We start from the raw sequence: 14,589 nt of genomic DNA on the forward strand, positions 1-14,589 counted from the left end.
AAAGAAGACAGAAGGAGAAAATTAAAGCCTTTTGTGTTTGATTAAAAAAACAAAGAACTGCTAGTTGAAGAACGTGCCAGTAAAAACTTATAGTTGTAGACAATATTTGTCACATTGCTTCTGATTACAGTTGCAGACTGCAAGAGTCATTTCCTGTGAAGTGACGTGTTTTGCCACTTTGTCTTTATTTGTGGTTTTATCTGTAACCGGAAGGGTAGACTTGGTTGCCATAGAGACAACGCTCAACATAGGAGTTCAGACACCAAATGCAGTCAAGCCTTCTTCACTTCTACAATGTCATTGCTTTTGGAAAAAGAGTGAAGGCGACAGAAGAGCAGATTTTTAGAGCTGTGTTTTTCCAATCAGTGAGGTTACCGCCCCTCAGGTAAGGAGTCAAATGCAGAAAACAAACTTCTATAGCTTTGATTTTAACTGGTACAATAAGATGATGGTTACAATAAGATATAGGATAGCAAAAACCACATAAAATGTAAAGCATGACCCTTTTTCCTTTTCTTGATTATTAATCATCAATTGCATTTTATTTTGAAATATCATCATTGCAGGTAGAATTTTGGATATTTGAAAGGTTGCTCTCATTAAAAAATACAAAATTCAATATGCAAATGGATGTAAAAAAAGTTTTTGTATCTATTTCAGTTTTCATGTCTTTTACTTTGATTTGGATAGTTGCACTCACAAGAGGAATGAGCTCTCTATTAGCTCTCCTCCATGACTCAGACCACCGAAAACCTGCAGCTTCAGCCTGGAGATGTTGAGGCGCATCTTAAAGGCGATGAAACCTTACAAAGCACTCGAACCAGACCAGAGCTGTGGAGGCCTCCTGAAAGCCTGCAGCCGCTAATTGTTCTTTGAATTGTTCAACCTATACCTGGTTGAACATTTTATCCCTACCATCTGGGGATCATCCATCATTTGTCCTGTTGCTAAAAGGAATAATCCCAAGTTCAGTAACTATTACGGGTCGGTAGCTTTAACATCTCTGGTCATGAAGATCTTTGAGAATCTTGTTGTAGCCCAGCTGCAGGCCGACACTTGCATGCACGCCGACCCCTTTAATGTGCATACTGGCAGCAGAGGGGGGGGGGGGGGGGGATTTGGAAAAAAGCCCAGGTTTCACGTTAGAGTGGTTTTATGTGGACTTCTTAAGTGCCTTTAGCACTCTGCAACCACACCTAATGGAACGTAAACTGCTTCCGATGGACGTTAACCCTCATCTGATCCTCTGGGTCATGTCCTTCCTGACAGCGAGACCTCAGTAGGTCAGAGTAAACGGCGACCTCAGCTCCGTCAAGACAATTGTCACAGGTGCTCCACAAGGCTCTGTGATTTCCCCACTTCTCATCACTCTTCTCACAAATGACTGCAGAAGCTCAACCCCAGGAATTATATAGATAAAATATTCAGACAATATCATCCTCATGGACATCATGAATACAGATGTGTTGCAGCATGAACACATTCTCTTCGTAGTTGCTTGGTCTTAAATGTGTCAAAAACCAAAGAAATGACCGTTTGTTTCCACCATGGGCACTCCATCATGCACAAACTCTGCTGATAATGAAATAATTGAAAAAGTCCACTCATATAAATACCGTAAATTCCGGACTATAAGCCGCTACTTTAATCCTGTGCTTACAGCCCTGCAGCTCATTCAGTGACGCGGCTAATTTGTGGATTTATTTGGCGGCCACCTTGAACGTACTTTTGATCTTGGAGCTGGGGTTGAATGCATAATCCAACTCCAAGCAGCAAGCCAATTATTTATCTACACACCATCATTATATTATTAAATATGTTTAATTTTGCTTTAACAACCTGTTCATTGTTTTGAAACAGCATTTTAAAATTGCCATGGTTGTGACATTTCCTTAATAAAGAGAAGAACCACACAGGAGATGATAACTTTTGTTAGACTTTTGCAGAAGGAGAATCAGTCTGTGACAGCACGAGAACTGGCTCAGAGGAGTTCTGCCTTCCTAGTGCATGGACCTTCTTTTTATTGAAAACTGAAGGTTGGAGGCATGAATGTGGGTCATTTAATCAGGAACAACAGGAACATCATATTCTTCTCTAATCAGAACTTTTCAGGTCATTGCTTTCTTATTGGAAGGTAGAACTCACACAATCATGTTATGGTGATTATAGCGTGTAAGCAAATGATAATTACATAACTAAAAAAAATATAAAAATTTTTCGCGTTGAAATTATTATAATTTTATGGCTTTTTTCAGAACCTTGGATTTCAAAATCACTATTTTCCATAGTATCTTTGTTTTTATTTCACATTGCTGTTTTTCAGAATGACTTATTTATTTCATGATGAGCTTTTTCAGCAGAATGAGTCTGTCTGTCAATCAAACCAAACAAGGTGGAGGCAGTTTTGTGATTGGCTACTCCTTTACTCAGACATAAGCAGCAGCACCCAAACTACATCGATCAAAGTCGCTTCGGCAAATGTGACGGAGCAATGCACACCCCTCAACACTAGGGTGAGTATGCACCTCAGCACATCCACAGTGTAGTATCTTCAATGATGAGACATTGTTGGTTTAGGTTGGCTCTTTATTCCACCATTATTACAACTCTTTTACAACCAGAATGCAGCGCGTGCTTATCCTTAACAGTGTAACATTCATGGCCTTACAATGAAATCAGAATTTTGTGATATGAACAATAACTAGTCAATATGCCACATTACCTCCCCTTTTAACTGGGACAATTTAACAACATCAATTTCTTCAAAATAGACCAAACAGGTTTCTTACAGTCTGTCCTAACGTCATTAATCTCAAAAAGAACTATTTAAATATCAAGTTTGAAATCTAAGGGGACGTTTAATTTCACGTTTTGAGCGTCTCAAAACCACTGGCTCAGGTGACTGGTTAGGAAAATCTCCCTTTTGTGGGGAACTTCTACAGCTCGTCTCCACTTCCAGACTTGCTTCTTTTGTCGAGACCACTCTGTCTCCCGCAGGTACAGCTCGCTCACGTAGCTGATCTCCATGTCGTCTGTGAACTGTGCCAGAATCCCGCTCTCGGACTTCGTTGGAAACTGGACCAGTCTGTCGCACCACCATACAGGGAATCCAATTGTGACCCCCACTCACAGTGCTACGCAGATACACTGCATCTTCCACTACAAATGAACGATCTGCTGCACTGTAATTATGGCAGTCTTTATGGTGATATTGCCTCTTCCTCACCCGCTCCTTGGTGCACGGCTGCAGAAAATCAAGCCTGGTACGAATGTCTCTGCGCAGAAACAGATCAGCAGGGGACTGTCCCGTGGTGCAGTGAGGATTGGATCTGTACTGCAACAAAAACAAGGAAATCTTTTCATCAATGCACAGATGAGTATGAGCCAGTCTCTTCATTACAGCTTTAAATGTCTGGACATATCGCTCCGCCAGACCATTTGATGCTGGGTGTCCTGGTGCACTTGTAGTGTGATGAATCCCATTCATTTTCACAAAAGTTTTGAACTCTGCTGATGTGAATGTAGTTGCATTGTCAGTCACAATTTGCTCTGGCAGTCCAAAAGAAGAAAACAATCTCCTTAGTCTTGTGATGGTAGCCTGGGTGGTGATTTGTGACATGCGAAATACTTCCAACCACTTTGTGTGTGCATCGACCACTATCATGAACATGGCACTCATGAAAGGTCCAGCAAAGTCTATGTGCAGTCTTTTCCATGGTTCTCCAGGAAACTCCCATGGATGTAGGGGAACTTAGCGGGGGGGGGGGGGGGGTGTTGGTTTGTCCAGCCGGCATATCTCACATTCTCTGCAAAGACGCTCTACATCCAAATCAAGACCATACATATTTACGGGCTAAGGCTTTTGTCTTGACGATGCCTTGATGTCCTACATGGATTTCTTTTAGGACTCTCCCCATCAGCTTGGTAGGTATGACAACCCTTGTACACCAAAGCACACAACCTTGTTCTGTGGAAAGTTCATTTTTCCTCATACTGAATGGCTTTAGGTTTTCGTCCTGTTTCCCATGCTAACCTTCCATCACGTACTTGTAGACTCGTGACAATTCACTGTCTGTACGTGTGGCTTGTGCAACCTGTTGTGCACTAAGTGGTGCCTCTTGAAGATGCTCTTCCAACAGTGAGTGAATTAGCGCTGAGGTTCCTGCTGTTCCATGATCACTAGTTTCCGGTAAGGGAACCCGGGAAAGACCATCTGCATTGCTATGCTCTTTTGACTTGCGATAAACAATGTGGTAGTCGTAAGCAGAGAGAATGATTGCCCACCGTTGGATGAGTGCAGCTGCCAAAGTTGGTAGACCTTTATGTTCACCGAACAGCGTCACCAGGGGGCGATGATCAGTCACCAGTGTAAAGTGTCTGCCCCACAAATACTGGTGAAATTTCTTCACACCATAAACCAGTCCCAATGCTTCTTTTTCTATCTGAGAATATTTCTTCTCAGCTGGGCTTAACGTCCGAGAAGCGTGGGCCACAGGGCGTTCTTCGCCATTTTGCATTGTATGCTGGATTACTGCTCCGATACCATATGCTGAAGCATCACAGGCCAGAGTGAGTGGGAGGTAAAGGTCATAATGAGCTAGAACTCGGTCACTTGCTAGTAGTTCCTTGCATTTAAGGAAAGCAGTGTCTTGCTCTTCCGTCCATTTCCATGTCACGTTTGCTTGCAGCAGTTTGTACAAAGGTGCTAACACTGTGCTTTGTTGCGGTACAAACCTCCCATAGTAATTGTATAATCCCAGGAACGCCTGTAACTCGCTGACATTGGTAGGGGCTGGAGCTTCGTGAATGGCTCTCACCTTCTCTTTTGAGGGTCTGACCCCATGCTCATCCAGTTCATGTCCCAAATACTCAATCGTTTTCCTGCCGAACGCACACTTTGAGCTTTTCACCCGCAGTCCATATCCTGTAAGAGTTGTAGAACTTTTTGCAGGTTTGACAGATGAGCCTCCTCTGTATTTCCTGTGACCAGCAGATCATCCAGGTAAACGACAACTGGTAAATCCTTCATCAGATTGTCCATAATACCCTGGAAAATGGCGGGTGCTGAGCTGATTCCAAAAGAAAGTCGATTGTATACATATAGTCCTCTATGAGTGTCAAGTACAACCTGCTGATAGGCTGCAGCCAAATCTATCTTGGAAAAGATTTTACCACCACTAAGGGTCGCCAACAGCTCCTCTAAACGTGGTAAAGGATATGACTCGGTCTCTATTGCTTGGTTGACTGACACTTTGTAATCTCCGCATAACCGGAGTGATCCATCTTTTTTTTGTACGGGCACTATGGATGCTGCCCATTCACTATGCTTCACTGGAGAGATTATTTTAGCATCTTCCAGTCTTTTAAGTTCCCTTTCAACTCGCTCTTTCATAGCAAATGGAAGTGGCCTGCTTTTTACAAAATTTGGGTGGCACATCAGGTTTCACCACTATTGCTGCTTTTATGTCTTTAAGCATGCCTAGCTCATCTGCAAAAACCTCTGAGTACTTTTCCAGCACCTCAGTGAGTGACTTACATGTGGGTGAAGTTAGCGATTTAATCTGCTGCCAGTTTAGACTGAACTCCAATCTCTGCCACACAAAGTTGATCCACCCCCTTTTACCACTAACAAGGATAACTCTTTGGTCTCCTGTCCATAGCTCACTGGTACTGTAATTTGACCTAAAACGGGGATGTGACCTCCATTGTAAGCCTTGAGTCTGACTGTTGCAGTCTGCAGTGAAAAATGTGAAGATTTCTCCTTGTACTTAACTTGTGGTATGACACTCCTGGCATCTCCAGTATCTATTTCCATCTCTAACTCTGTGTTAGCCACAATAAATGTCTCCTTATATAAGTCGATGTCATCATTTGTTACGGTCAGAATGCTAAACAGTCCTAGTTCAGCAGCATCTTCCACTTCCACATGTTTTGTGTGGTGAAGTGTTTTTTCCCTTGGCATTTTGTTTTTCTCTGCTCCCAGTTTAAGCTTTTGAGCAAAATGCCGTCTTGATGTGCCCCATTTTCCCGCAGTTATGGCATTTGGCATCCTTAAAATAGCACTCATTTGCTGTGTGGTTTTTTTCTGTTGCAGCTGTAGCAGTTTCTTGTCTTGTGTCGCGGCTCCACCTTGTGGACATTGGCTGTTCCTACACTCTCATGTCCAACCACCCGCAGCTGACGGGCTTCTCTATCCGCTGTTTCCATATTTAAGGCAATCTCAAAAGCTTTGGTGAAAGTAAGGTCGGTTTGTGAGAGTAATCTTCGCTGGCAAGCCTCATTGTTTATTCCACTCACAAAACGATCACGCAGTGAGGAGTCCAGGTTGGCACCAAACTCACAATGGGCTGCACTCCTTTTCAACTCCGCCGCATACACTGCCACCAGCTGGTCGTGCTTCTGATTACATCGGTTAAAACGAAATCTCTCTGCCACCAATATCGGCTTAGGCTCAAAATGTTCCTTTAATATTGTAACAATCTCATCAAACGTCTTGTCCTTAGGTTTACTAGGCTTCACCAGATTCCTTAGAAGTCCGTAAGTGGATGCGCCCATAGCAGCGTTGCCACTCGTTTTTTGTCGGCTACATCGTTAGCTTCGAAAAATTGTTCGATCCGTTCCACATCCGCCGACCATGGCTCACCGTCTGGCTTGAATTCATCAATTCTTCCAAATAGGGACATTGTGCTCACTAGCACCGTCACCGAGTGTCTCTCCCTCCGGAAACCAATAGGTTTTAGTCCTCGTCGCCAGTTGTAGTATCTTCAATGATGAGACGTTCTTGGTTTAGGTTGGCTCTTTATTCCGCCGTTATTACAACGCTTTTACAACCAGATGCAGCGCGTGCTTATCCTTAACAGTGTAACATTCACGGCCTTACAATAAAAATCAGACTTTAATGAATAATAATAATAATACATTTTATTTGTATAGCGCTTTAAATGGCACACAAAGACGCTTCACAACACATGAGCAAAAACAGTTAATAAGAACAGAGCTAATATAATAAAATAATTAATAAAAACATAGAAGACAGATTTAAAGATTAAAAGCTATTTTAAATAGATGAGTTTTAAGTGATTTTTTAAAAACTGTGAGGTCAGAGCAGTCTCTGAGATGTTGGGGCAGAGTGTTCCATAGGGTTGGAGCAGCAATGGAGAAGGCTCTGTCTCCCCAATTTCGACGCTTGGTCCGACAGGGGAGAGACAGAAGGTTAGCATCGGACGAGCGCAGAGAACGGGAAGGGGTGTGACGCTGGAGGAGATCGGTGAAGTATGTTGGGGCCAGGTTATGAAGGGCTTTGAAAGTGATGAGGAGAACTTTGAATTTGATACGCTGATCGATGGGGAGCCAGTGAAGGTCTTAAAGGACGGGGGTGATGTGTTCACGGGAGCGGGTGTGTGTGAGCAGACGGGCAGCAGAGTTCTGAATGTATTGCATCTTATTTATTATTCTGGAGGGTGTACCAAGGAGTATGCTATTGCAATAATCTAATCGGGAGGTAATAAAAGCATGAATGAGGGTTTCAGCAGCAGCAAAGGAGAGGGATGAACGGAGGCGGGCAATATTTTTCAGGTGGAAACAGGCGGACCGAGTGATTTGATTAACATGTTGTTCAAGTGATAGATTTGTGTCAAAGAGAAACCCAAGGTTGCGGATGACTGGTGACGAAGAAAGCGTGGTGTTATTGAAATTTAACTGAAAATTTTGTGTGGATTTTGTGATGGTTTTGGGGCCAATTATGATTATGTCGGTCTTATCACAGTTGAGTTTGAGGAAATTGTGCTCAAGCCATGTTTTGATGTCTGTTAGACAGCGGGTGAGTGTGAAATAAGTGGTGGAGCTGATGGATTTGGTGGAGATGTATAGTTGTATGTTATCAGCATAACAGTGAAAATTTAAGCCATGTTGTCGGATGATGTCACCAAGGGGAATGAGGTAAAGGATGAAGAGGAGTGGGCCAAGCACTGAGCCTTGGGGAACACCTTGCAACAGAGGAGCTGTGGAGGATGAGCAATTGTTTCCCTTGATAAACTGTTGATGGTTTGTGAGGTAGGACTGAAGCCAGGATAGAGCAGAGCCAGTGTTGTTGAGACCGTTCTTGAGACGGGAGAGCAGGATGGAGTGGCTGATGGTGTCAAATGCTGCAGTGAGGTCCAGGAGAATTAGGATGGAGAGCTGTCCAGAGTCGGAGGAGAGGAGGATGTCATTTGAGACTTTGAGCAGAGCTGTTTCAGTGCTGTGTTGTTTCCGAAAACCAGATTGAAAGGGTTCAAACAGATTATTTGAGTTTAGGTGTGATTTGAGCTGGGAGGCAACCACTCGTTCTAGTATTTTGGACAGAAATGGCAGGTTGGAGATGGGACGGAAATTTGCAATATTGTCAGGGTCAAGACCAGGTTTTTTCAGGATGGGTGTTATAGCTGCCAGTTTGAGAGACTGGGGCACAGTACCAGAGGACAGTGAAGAGTTAATTATTGTTGTGATGAGTGGAGAGATGATATGACAGCAACCTTTTACAAGGGTGGAGGGAATGGGGTCCAGAGTGCAGGTGGAGGCTTTGATAGCTATCAGCTGCTTGCCGATTTCCACAGAGGAGACTGGAGAGAATTCAGAGAGCTCCAGACTGGAGGAAGGGGCTAAAGTTTCTGGAGGGGGGTCTGGATTAGGAGTGAGGGAGCTGTAGATTGTGTCGATTTTGGATTGGAAGTGGGACAGGAAGGAGTTGCACTTTGCCACGGTGAAAGATGAAGAGGAGTTATCATTAGGCTTCAGGATTTTGTTTATGGTGGAAAACAAAGTTTTTGGATTATTGGAGTTGGTATGAATGATGTTGGAAAAATAGGATGACCGGGCAGTATTGAGGGCATTCTTGTACTGGTGAGTGAAATCCATGTACATCTGGAGATGTACAGTTAGTCCTGTTTTGTGATGTAGTCTCTCAAGCTGTCGTTTGCGGGATTTCATGGTGCGGAGTTCAGTAGTGTACCAGGGTGCTGTGTGGGTGAAGGAAACATTTTTCGTTTTAGTGGGAGCCAACTGATCAAGACAGGAGGAGAGGGGGCTATTGTAGAAGTTTACATGTTCGGTAGGATTGTTAGACTGGGGAGGAGGAGAGACGGACAATTTAGCAGCAAGGGAGGCTGACAGTACATCAGGAGAGACAGATTTGAGGTTACGAAAGGTTATTTTACGCTTGATTATAGGTGCAGGGAGAGAAAATTCAATGTCCAGGCTTATGGCTAGGTGATCGGATATATGAAGATTTTGACTGGAAAGATTGTAAACCGAGATGCCAGTTGTGCAGATGAGATCCAAAATGTGACCATGAATGTGAGTGGGGAAATCGACATGTTGAATGATGTTAATACACTGCAGTAAATCCAAGAAATCTGAAGCAGGTTTAGATTGTGAGTCATCAATATGAAAATTGAAGTCACCAATAAGGAGGATGGATGGTGACATGGAAGAGAGTTGGGTCAGAAAATCAGTCAGATCAGAGAGGAAAGTGGCGTTTGGTTTGGGAGGTCGATAGATTACAGCAGTGACAAGGGGGGTGGGGCCAGGTAGTGTTATGAACAATAACTAGTCAATATGCCACACACAGTGTGACCAGATCTGGCAGTTTTGGTTCTAAATTTGCGGGTAAAAATGGCTTTGGGTGGTTTTAGGGCCGGTTCTACGTTTATTTTTTTCTCGTGAAAATATAGTTGTGGTCTAGGCTGGGAGGCTGTTGGAGTGCAGCTAATGTATGTACTGGAGCTCCGTGAACGCACCAGGCCGCATGTGGGAGGAGCTACCAGCTACTGATTTTAGCCTGATGGCTACATGGAGAGTGGTGTCTGTGTTTATCTCAATTACAATGCATGGTAGACACACAGAATGTTGAGAGATTAGGTTTTAATTTTGAAGCGTTCTACATGGTAATCCTGTCTATGAGATCATCTCAGCTTCAGCTCTCTTGATGACGGCGGTTTTTCCGTCTATCTGACTGAGTTTGAAAGCTTCCTGTCCCGCTTTAACCTAAGAGGGGAAAAAAACCCAGAGGACCTGATTAATAATAATTGTCTCGATGAAAATAGAAAAATATAAGGTTCAGGAGTCCCGAGCAGGCTGGCACTGCTTTTGGGTCTCTGTCTGGCCGGCAGCTCACCTCCCGGGAGCCGCCACAGTGATGGCGTGTCAGGGAAACTTCTATGTGACGACAGACTGGATCTGTGAGCACAGACAGCAGAGCTGTGTTAGCCACACAGCAGATAAGAGCTCTGAGAGAATAGAGGGAGGATTTTCGGATAAAACCTGTGCATTTTCCAATGCAAAAAAACATTTTGCATTTTCATTGATCCGCGGTCATAGAAGGTTTTCTTGTTGGGTCTGACGGTTTTCAGATGACTTTTGGGCTGGAAAACTGGGACACTATCTGGTAATCATGCACAGAGAACAAGAGTCTGGAGTGTTTCAACTGGAACTTCAAAACGTGGACATCTGAAAGCTCCTCTGTGGTTCACATGAATCCTCAAACTACAAAAATAGAGTCGTCGATGTTTGCATCTTCAGCAGCAGACAGATAGTTTGTCTCTATTTGATTTTCTAATGTCAGCAAAGTTGTGCAGATGTTGCATAAATATGTCATCTTTCTAACTGGCACACCACAGAGCAGGTATCTAGGAATACGAGTGGACTTCCGCTGGCATGGCGGTTAGAGCGACACGCTTTAACTAAGCTCACCAGAACTCGCCCCGGATTGTTATTAAAATAATTACTTTGGGACTGAGATACTTATCATAAGTTTTTCCAATTTTTATTTTTTTTAATTCAAGCAAACCTTCCAGTGTGGCTGAGACGGTGTTTTAACCGTTGTGCTATCCTAGGCACTTTAACATACCTCTAAACAGTGCTCTGAACCTTTTTTCTTCAATGATTTGTGATCTTCACTGGTGTCCATGGATTACATGAAATCTTTCCACCTTTATCCACCTTTGTCATGGTGGGGAGAACACGTCAATGTAAGGGTGGGGTCATCTAAGATAGCACAAGGGTTAAAAATGAAAAAGCCGACGCTAAGCTAGCAACAGCGCCACAGACGAGCACCACTGACCACGACTACACACCGATGGAGGCAGGTAGTAATATGAAAAGGAAACCTGCTCCGAGTACCCCTACTAAAGCTTCAGCTCCCCCTTCCAACATGAAAACTGTTCAAGAGTCTGCTGTATCTCTGAACGAAACTCTAATCACCACCATTGAAAAATTAACCTGCAGAATTGAAGACTTTGTACATCAGCTAAAAGAAAACTCTGTCATGGTGGCAAACCTCCCGACTCGTGGAAAAGAATGCAGCTGAAATCAAAGAATGCAAGCGGAAGATTATAGAGATGGAAAAAGAAGTTCCACAACTTGTTAAATGAGCTAAAAGAAAAAGTAGCTGAAATGGAAAGATAAGAACGGCGATGGAACCTAAAAATTCAAGGATTAAAAGAAAGAAACGTTGAGAACATCTGAGATGTCATCATAGGAATCCTGACCCAGATCGCTCCTGATTGGAAAGAGAAGATGGACATGGTGGTGGATTCAGTTAATCGGTTGGGGAGAAAGGAGGAGGGCCAACACCGACAGGTCATCATACAATTTGTTATGGGACACCACAGAGATGCCATCTGGAGAAAAACCAAGAATTGTTAAACCTGTAAGAATCTGGGAATCGTCTTCAAGGAGGATATCTCCAAAGCTGACAGAGAAGCTCGAGTAGCAGCCTGGCCGAAGATGGAAGAAGCTCGAGCAGTGGGGAAACACATGTCCTACAGACGACCGGTGGGCTACATCAACATCAACCCTAACCCCCAAAAAAAACTGCCAATCAAGCTTTCTGCCTTTCATCAACAAGTTTTATTGCACTGGAAACTAATTTATAAGCATAACTTTAGTCCGCACACCACGACTCTCTGGAACTGCCGTTATGTGTTACGGAGGAACAAATCCTTGTTTTACAATAACTGGCTGACCAAAGGGATATGGTCTGTTCTGCATCTACTGGATCATTCTGGAAACATTTTGACGTTTGAACATTTTAGTTCTAAATTTCAATTATTTGATCGGAAACAATATGATGCTGTGATCAAAGCTCTTCCACGATCGTTGATCCAATTATAACAAAATCTACTGTTAAACAAAGTTCAATTAGAACTTCCTTCACTTTTATTGGATGGGCAGCCGGTTACAATGACAGAACTCTCAAACAGCTTCATACGCAGACTGTTTGTGAAAGAACTCTTCCAAACATCTCATCAGAAAAAAAGCATTTCTAAACACTTCTCTAAAGAAGAAGTATTTAAATTAAGGTTGAATTACTTAAAATTTTGTATTTTACCAAAAGTAAAAGACATTCATTTTAAAAATAATTAGTGATGTTTACCCATCCAAGGAATTTTTGAGACTTCGTTTTGGGTTTTTTTTTGTTTAAAGGACGTTGAGACTGTGGATCTTTTATTCTTTAACTGTGGAGTTATAAAAACTTTCTGTGAAGAGTTCTGCTTTTGGTGTTCTTCCAAAATTGCAATGCCTGTTCGTTTAGACGCAAAAAAAATTTTTTCGGGGTGCTATAATCTCATAGACCAGAAATTATTGTTCTTAATGTCCTGAAATTGCAAGGAAAGTTTTATATTCCCAAAAATAAATATTGAATATCCAACCACTTTTGATTACATTTCATAAAGAGCTCTGGGGGGTATTCCAGAAAGGATGTTATGCTAGCTCCCACGGTAAGTTTGATAACCTCAGTTTTCAGAGGTATGTTTCAGGGTAGGTCAAGTTGCCATGCCAAATCATGCTCTGAACATAAACTGGTCTGGAGCAGGTTTTGTTGAAGGTTAGTTTGTTTTCAGAGAGGTGAAGCAGCATGGCGTGTCCATTTGAAGATGATTTAGTGGATGAAGAAGCTCAGATAATACTTTTTCCACCATGAGAGGGTGATAAGACCATGTATGGATGTTGGAAAGATAAACTTTTTTACTTTGATCTAACTTTTTATTTTTGCTTCAGTTAGGATAAATCATTTTTTAGTTAAGTCAGTTTAAAAATAACACGTAGTTTTCAGACAGTTATTTTACTTTTATTCAAATTAATTCAACTAAGTAGGTATAACTTTGGTGCTGCTGTTAGATCGGCACCGCAAGGGATTGTGGGATACCATTCCCTTTGCCTGTCTGGACGGTTTTTGGTTTAAGTGTGGGTTTTTGGCCAAATGTGTTAAGTTGTTTTGCTGTTTGACTGTGTTTTGCCGAGTTATTTTGTCCTGTTATGTTTAAGACTCAGCACCATGAGTGAGAGGGAGGGAGAGTTTGTGTATAGATAGCACCTCTATCACTGATTCTGATAGTGACAGTGATGGAAAGTTCCTGAATGAATTTATGAACTTTGTACATATTATTTGGTCCTTTTCATTGTTTTAAAAATGAGTATATCTGCCGGCTCAAACTTAGACGTATGAGAGATCAAGAATTATAGGAAATTAAGATGGCAAAAATTTTAATTGAATTGGAGTAATATGACATTTAGTTAGAAAAATATGTAAATTTTAGTTGAATAAACAATTATTGAGTTTTATAGACGTAAGAAATTAGGTTGAATAAATTTAACTCAATTACTTGTTACCAATAGAAGTAATTCATTTAAGCTGGCAAAATTGGATAAGTCATATATATATGCGTCACAAGGAAAATGGAAATAGATTAGAAACTTGTGCGTTTACTTTGTCTGTTCTTCTACAAAAAGCAGAAACTCTTTCTTTTGCTGATGCAGCTGTATTACTTTTTTGATGGACGTATAATCTTTATACGCCGTCATTAAAAGCTCAGACTCCATCTCACTGAAGTGTAGCGCTCTCTTTTTTTTCACCACGCGTTTACATGGTGACTCCGGAAATCGGCGATCTATTGAGAATAGCCGCGGTTACATGGGCAAAATATCTTGATCGGATCAATGGTCGGGTTAAAATTCACCCGTGCACATGGGCACAGAAAACCTTTTTTCGATTAGAAGAAACGTTCACATTAGCCGCGGTTACATGGGCAGAATATCTTGATCGGATCAATGGTCGGGTTACAATTCACCCGTGCACATGGGATCAGAAAACCTTTTTTCGATTAGAAGAAACGTTCACAACGTTCTCTCTGTGTGGGGTGGGTGGTGCTGGGCCTGGGGTGTCGGCGCCTCCGGGGGTGGGGCCCCTGGGCTGGGTGGGCCTGGCCCCCTTGTTGGGGGGGGGGGGACGGCTGTTTGACCACCGGGGGACAGTCTACCAGCTGTCCCCAACTTACCCCCTTCCTCATATAACCTCATATTAGGGTGAGGGGGTGGGGGGCTTAGCCTGCGATGGGCCTGGGGGGGGGTTACTAGGCAGTGGCCCCCCCTCCTATGGTTGCCGTATGGAGTGGCCCCCCCCTCTTTCGGTTTTATTTGCACCTTAGACATGTAGGGCCCTTGGTAGGGGGGGTGCTTGGACATCACTGCCAGCAAGCAGCAGATGTCCTCCTAGCACCCTACCCGCCAATTTTAACCGCACCTTAGACATTTAGGGCCCCTTGGTGGGGA

At 42.8% G+C, this 14,589-nt stretch overlaps 1 protein-coding gene across 2 annotated transcripts in view; it reads left to right on the forward strand.

Annotated features, from left to right (window-relative positions):
• The first annotated feature begins 251 nt into the window (after nt 1-251).
• LOC101165497 (stimulated by retinoic acid gene 6 protein-like) overlaps nt 252-14,589 on the forward strand; it is an 86,975-nt gene continuing 72,637 nt past the window's right edge. For both annotated transcript variants that reach the window (XR_013647883.1, XM_023963039.1), the window contains exon 1: nt 252-385. Coding sequence is in view for 1 of the 2 variants with exons in the window: in XM_023963039.1 (XP_023818807.1) it covers nt 267-385 (119 nt within the window). In the remaining variant the exon portion in view is untranslated. The remainder of the gene's footprint in view (nt 386-14,589) is intronic.

The sequence above is a fragment of the Oryzias latipes genome, chromosome 15 (genome assembly GCF_053564925.1).
Source record: "Oryzias latipes strain Hd-rR chromosome 15, Olatipes_Hd-rR_3.1".
Taxonomy (NCBI): domain Eukaryota; kingdom Metazoa; phylum Chordata; class Actinopteri; order Beloniformes; family Adrianichthyidae; genus Oryzias; species Oryzias latipes.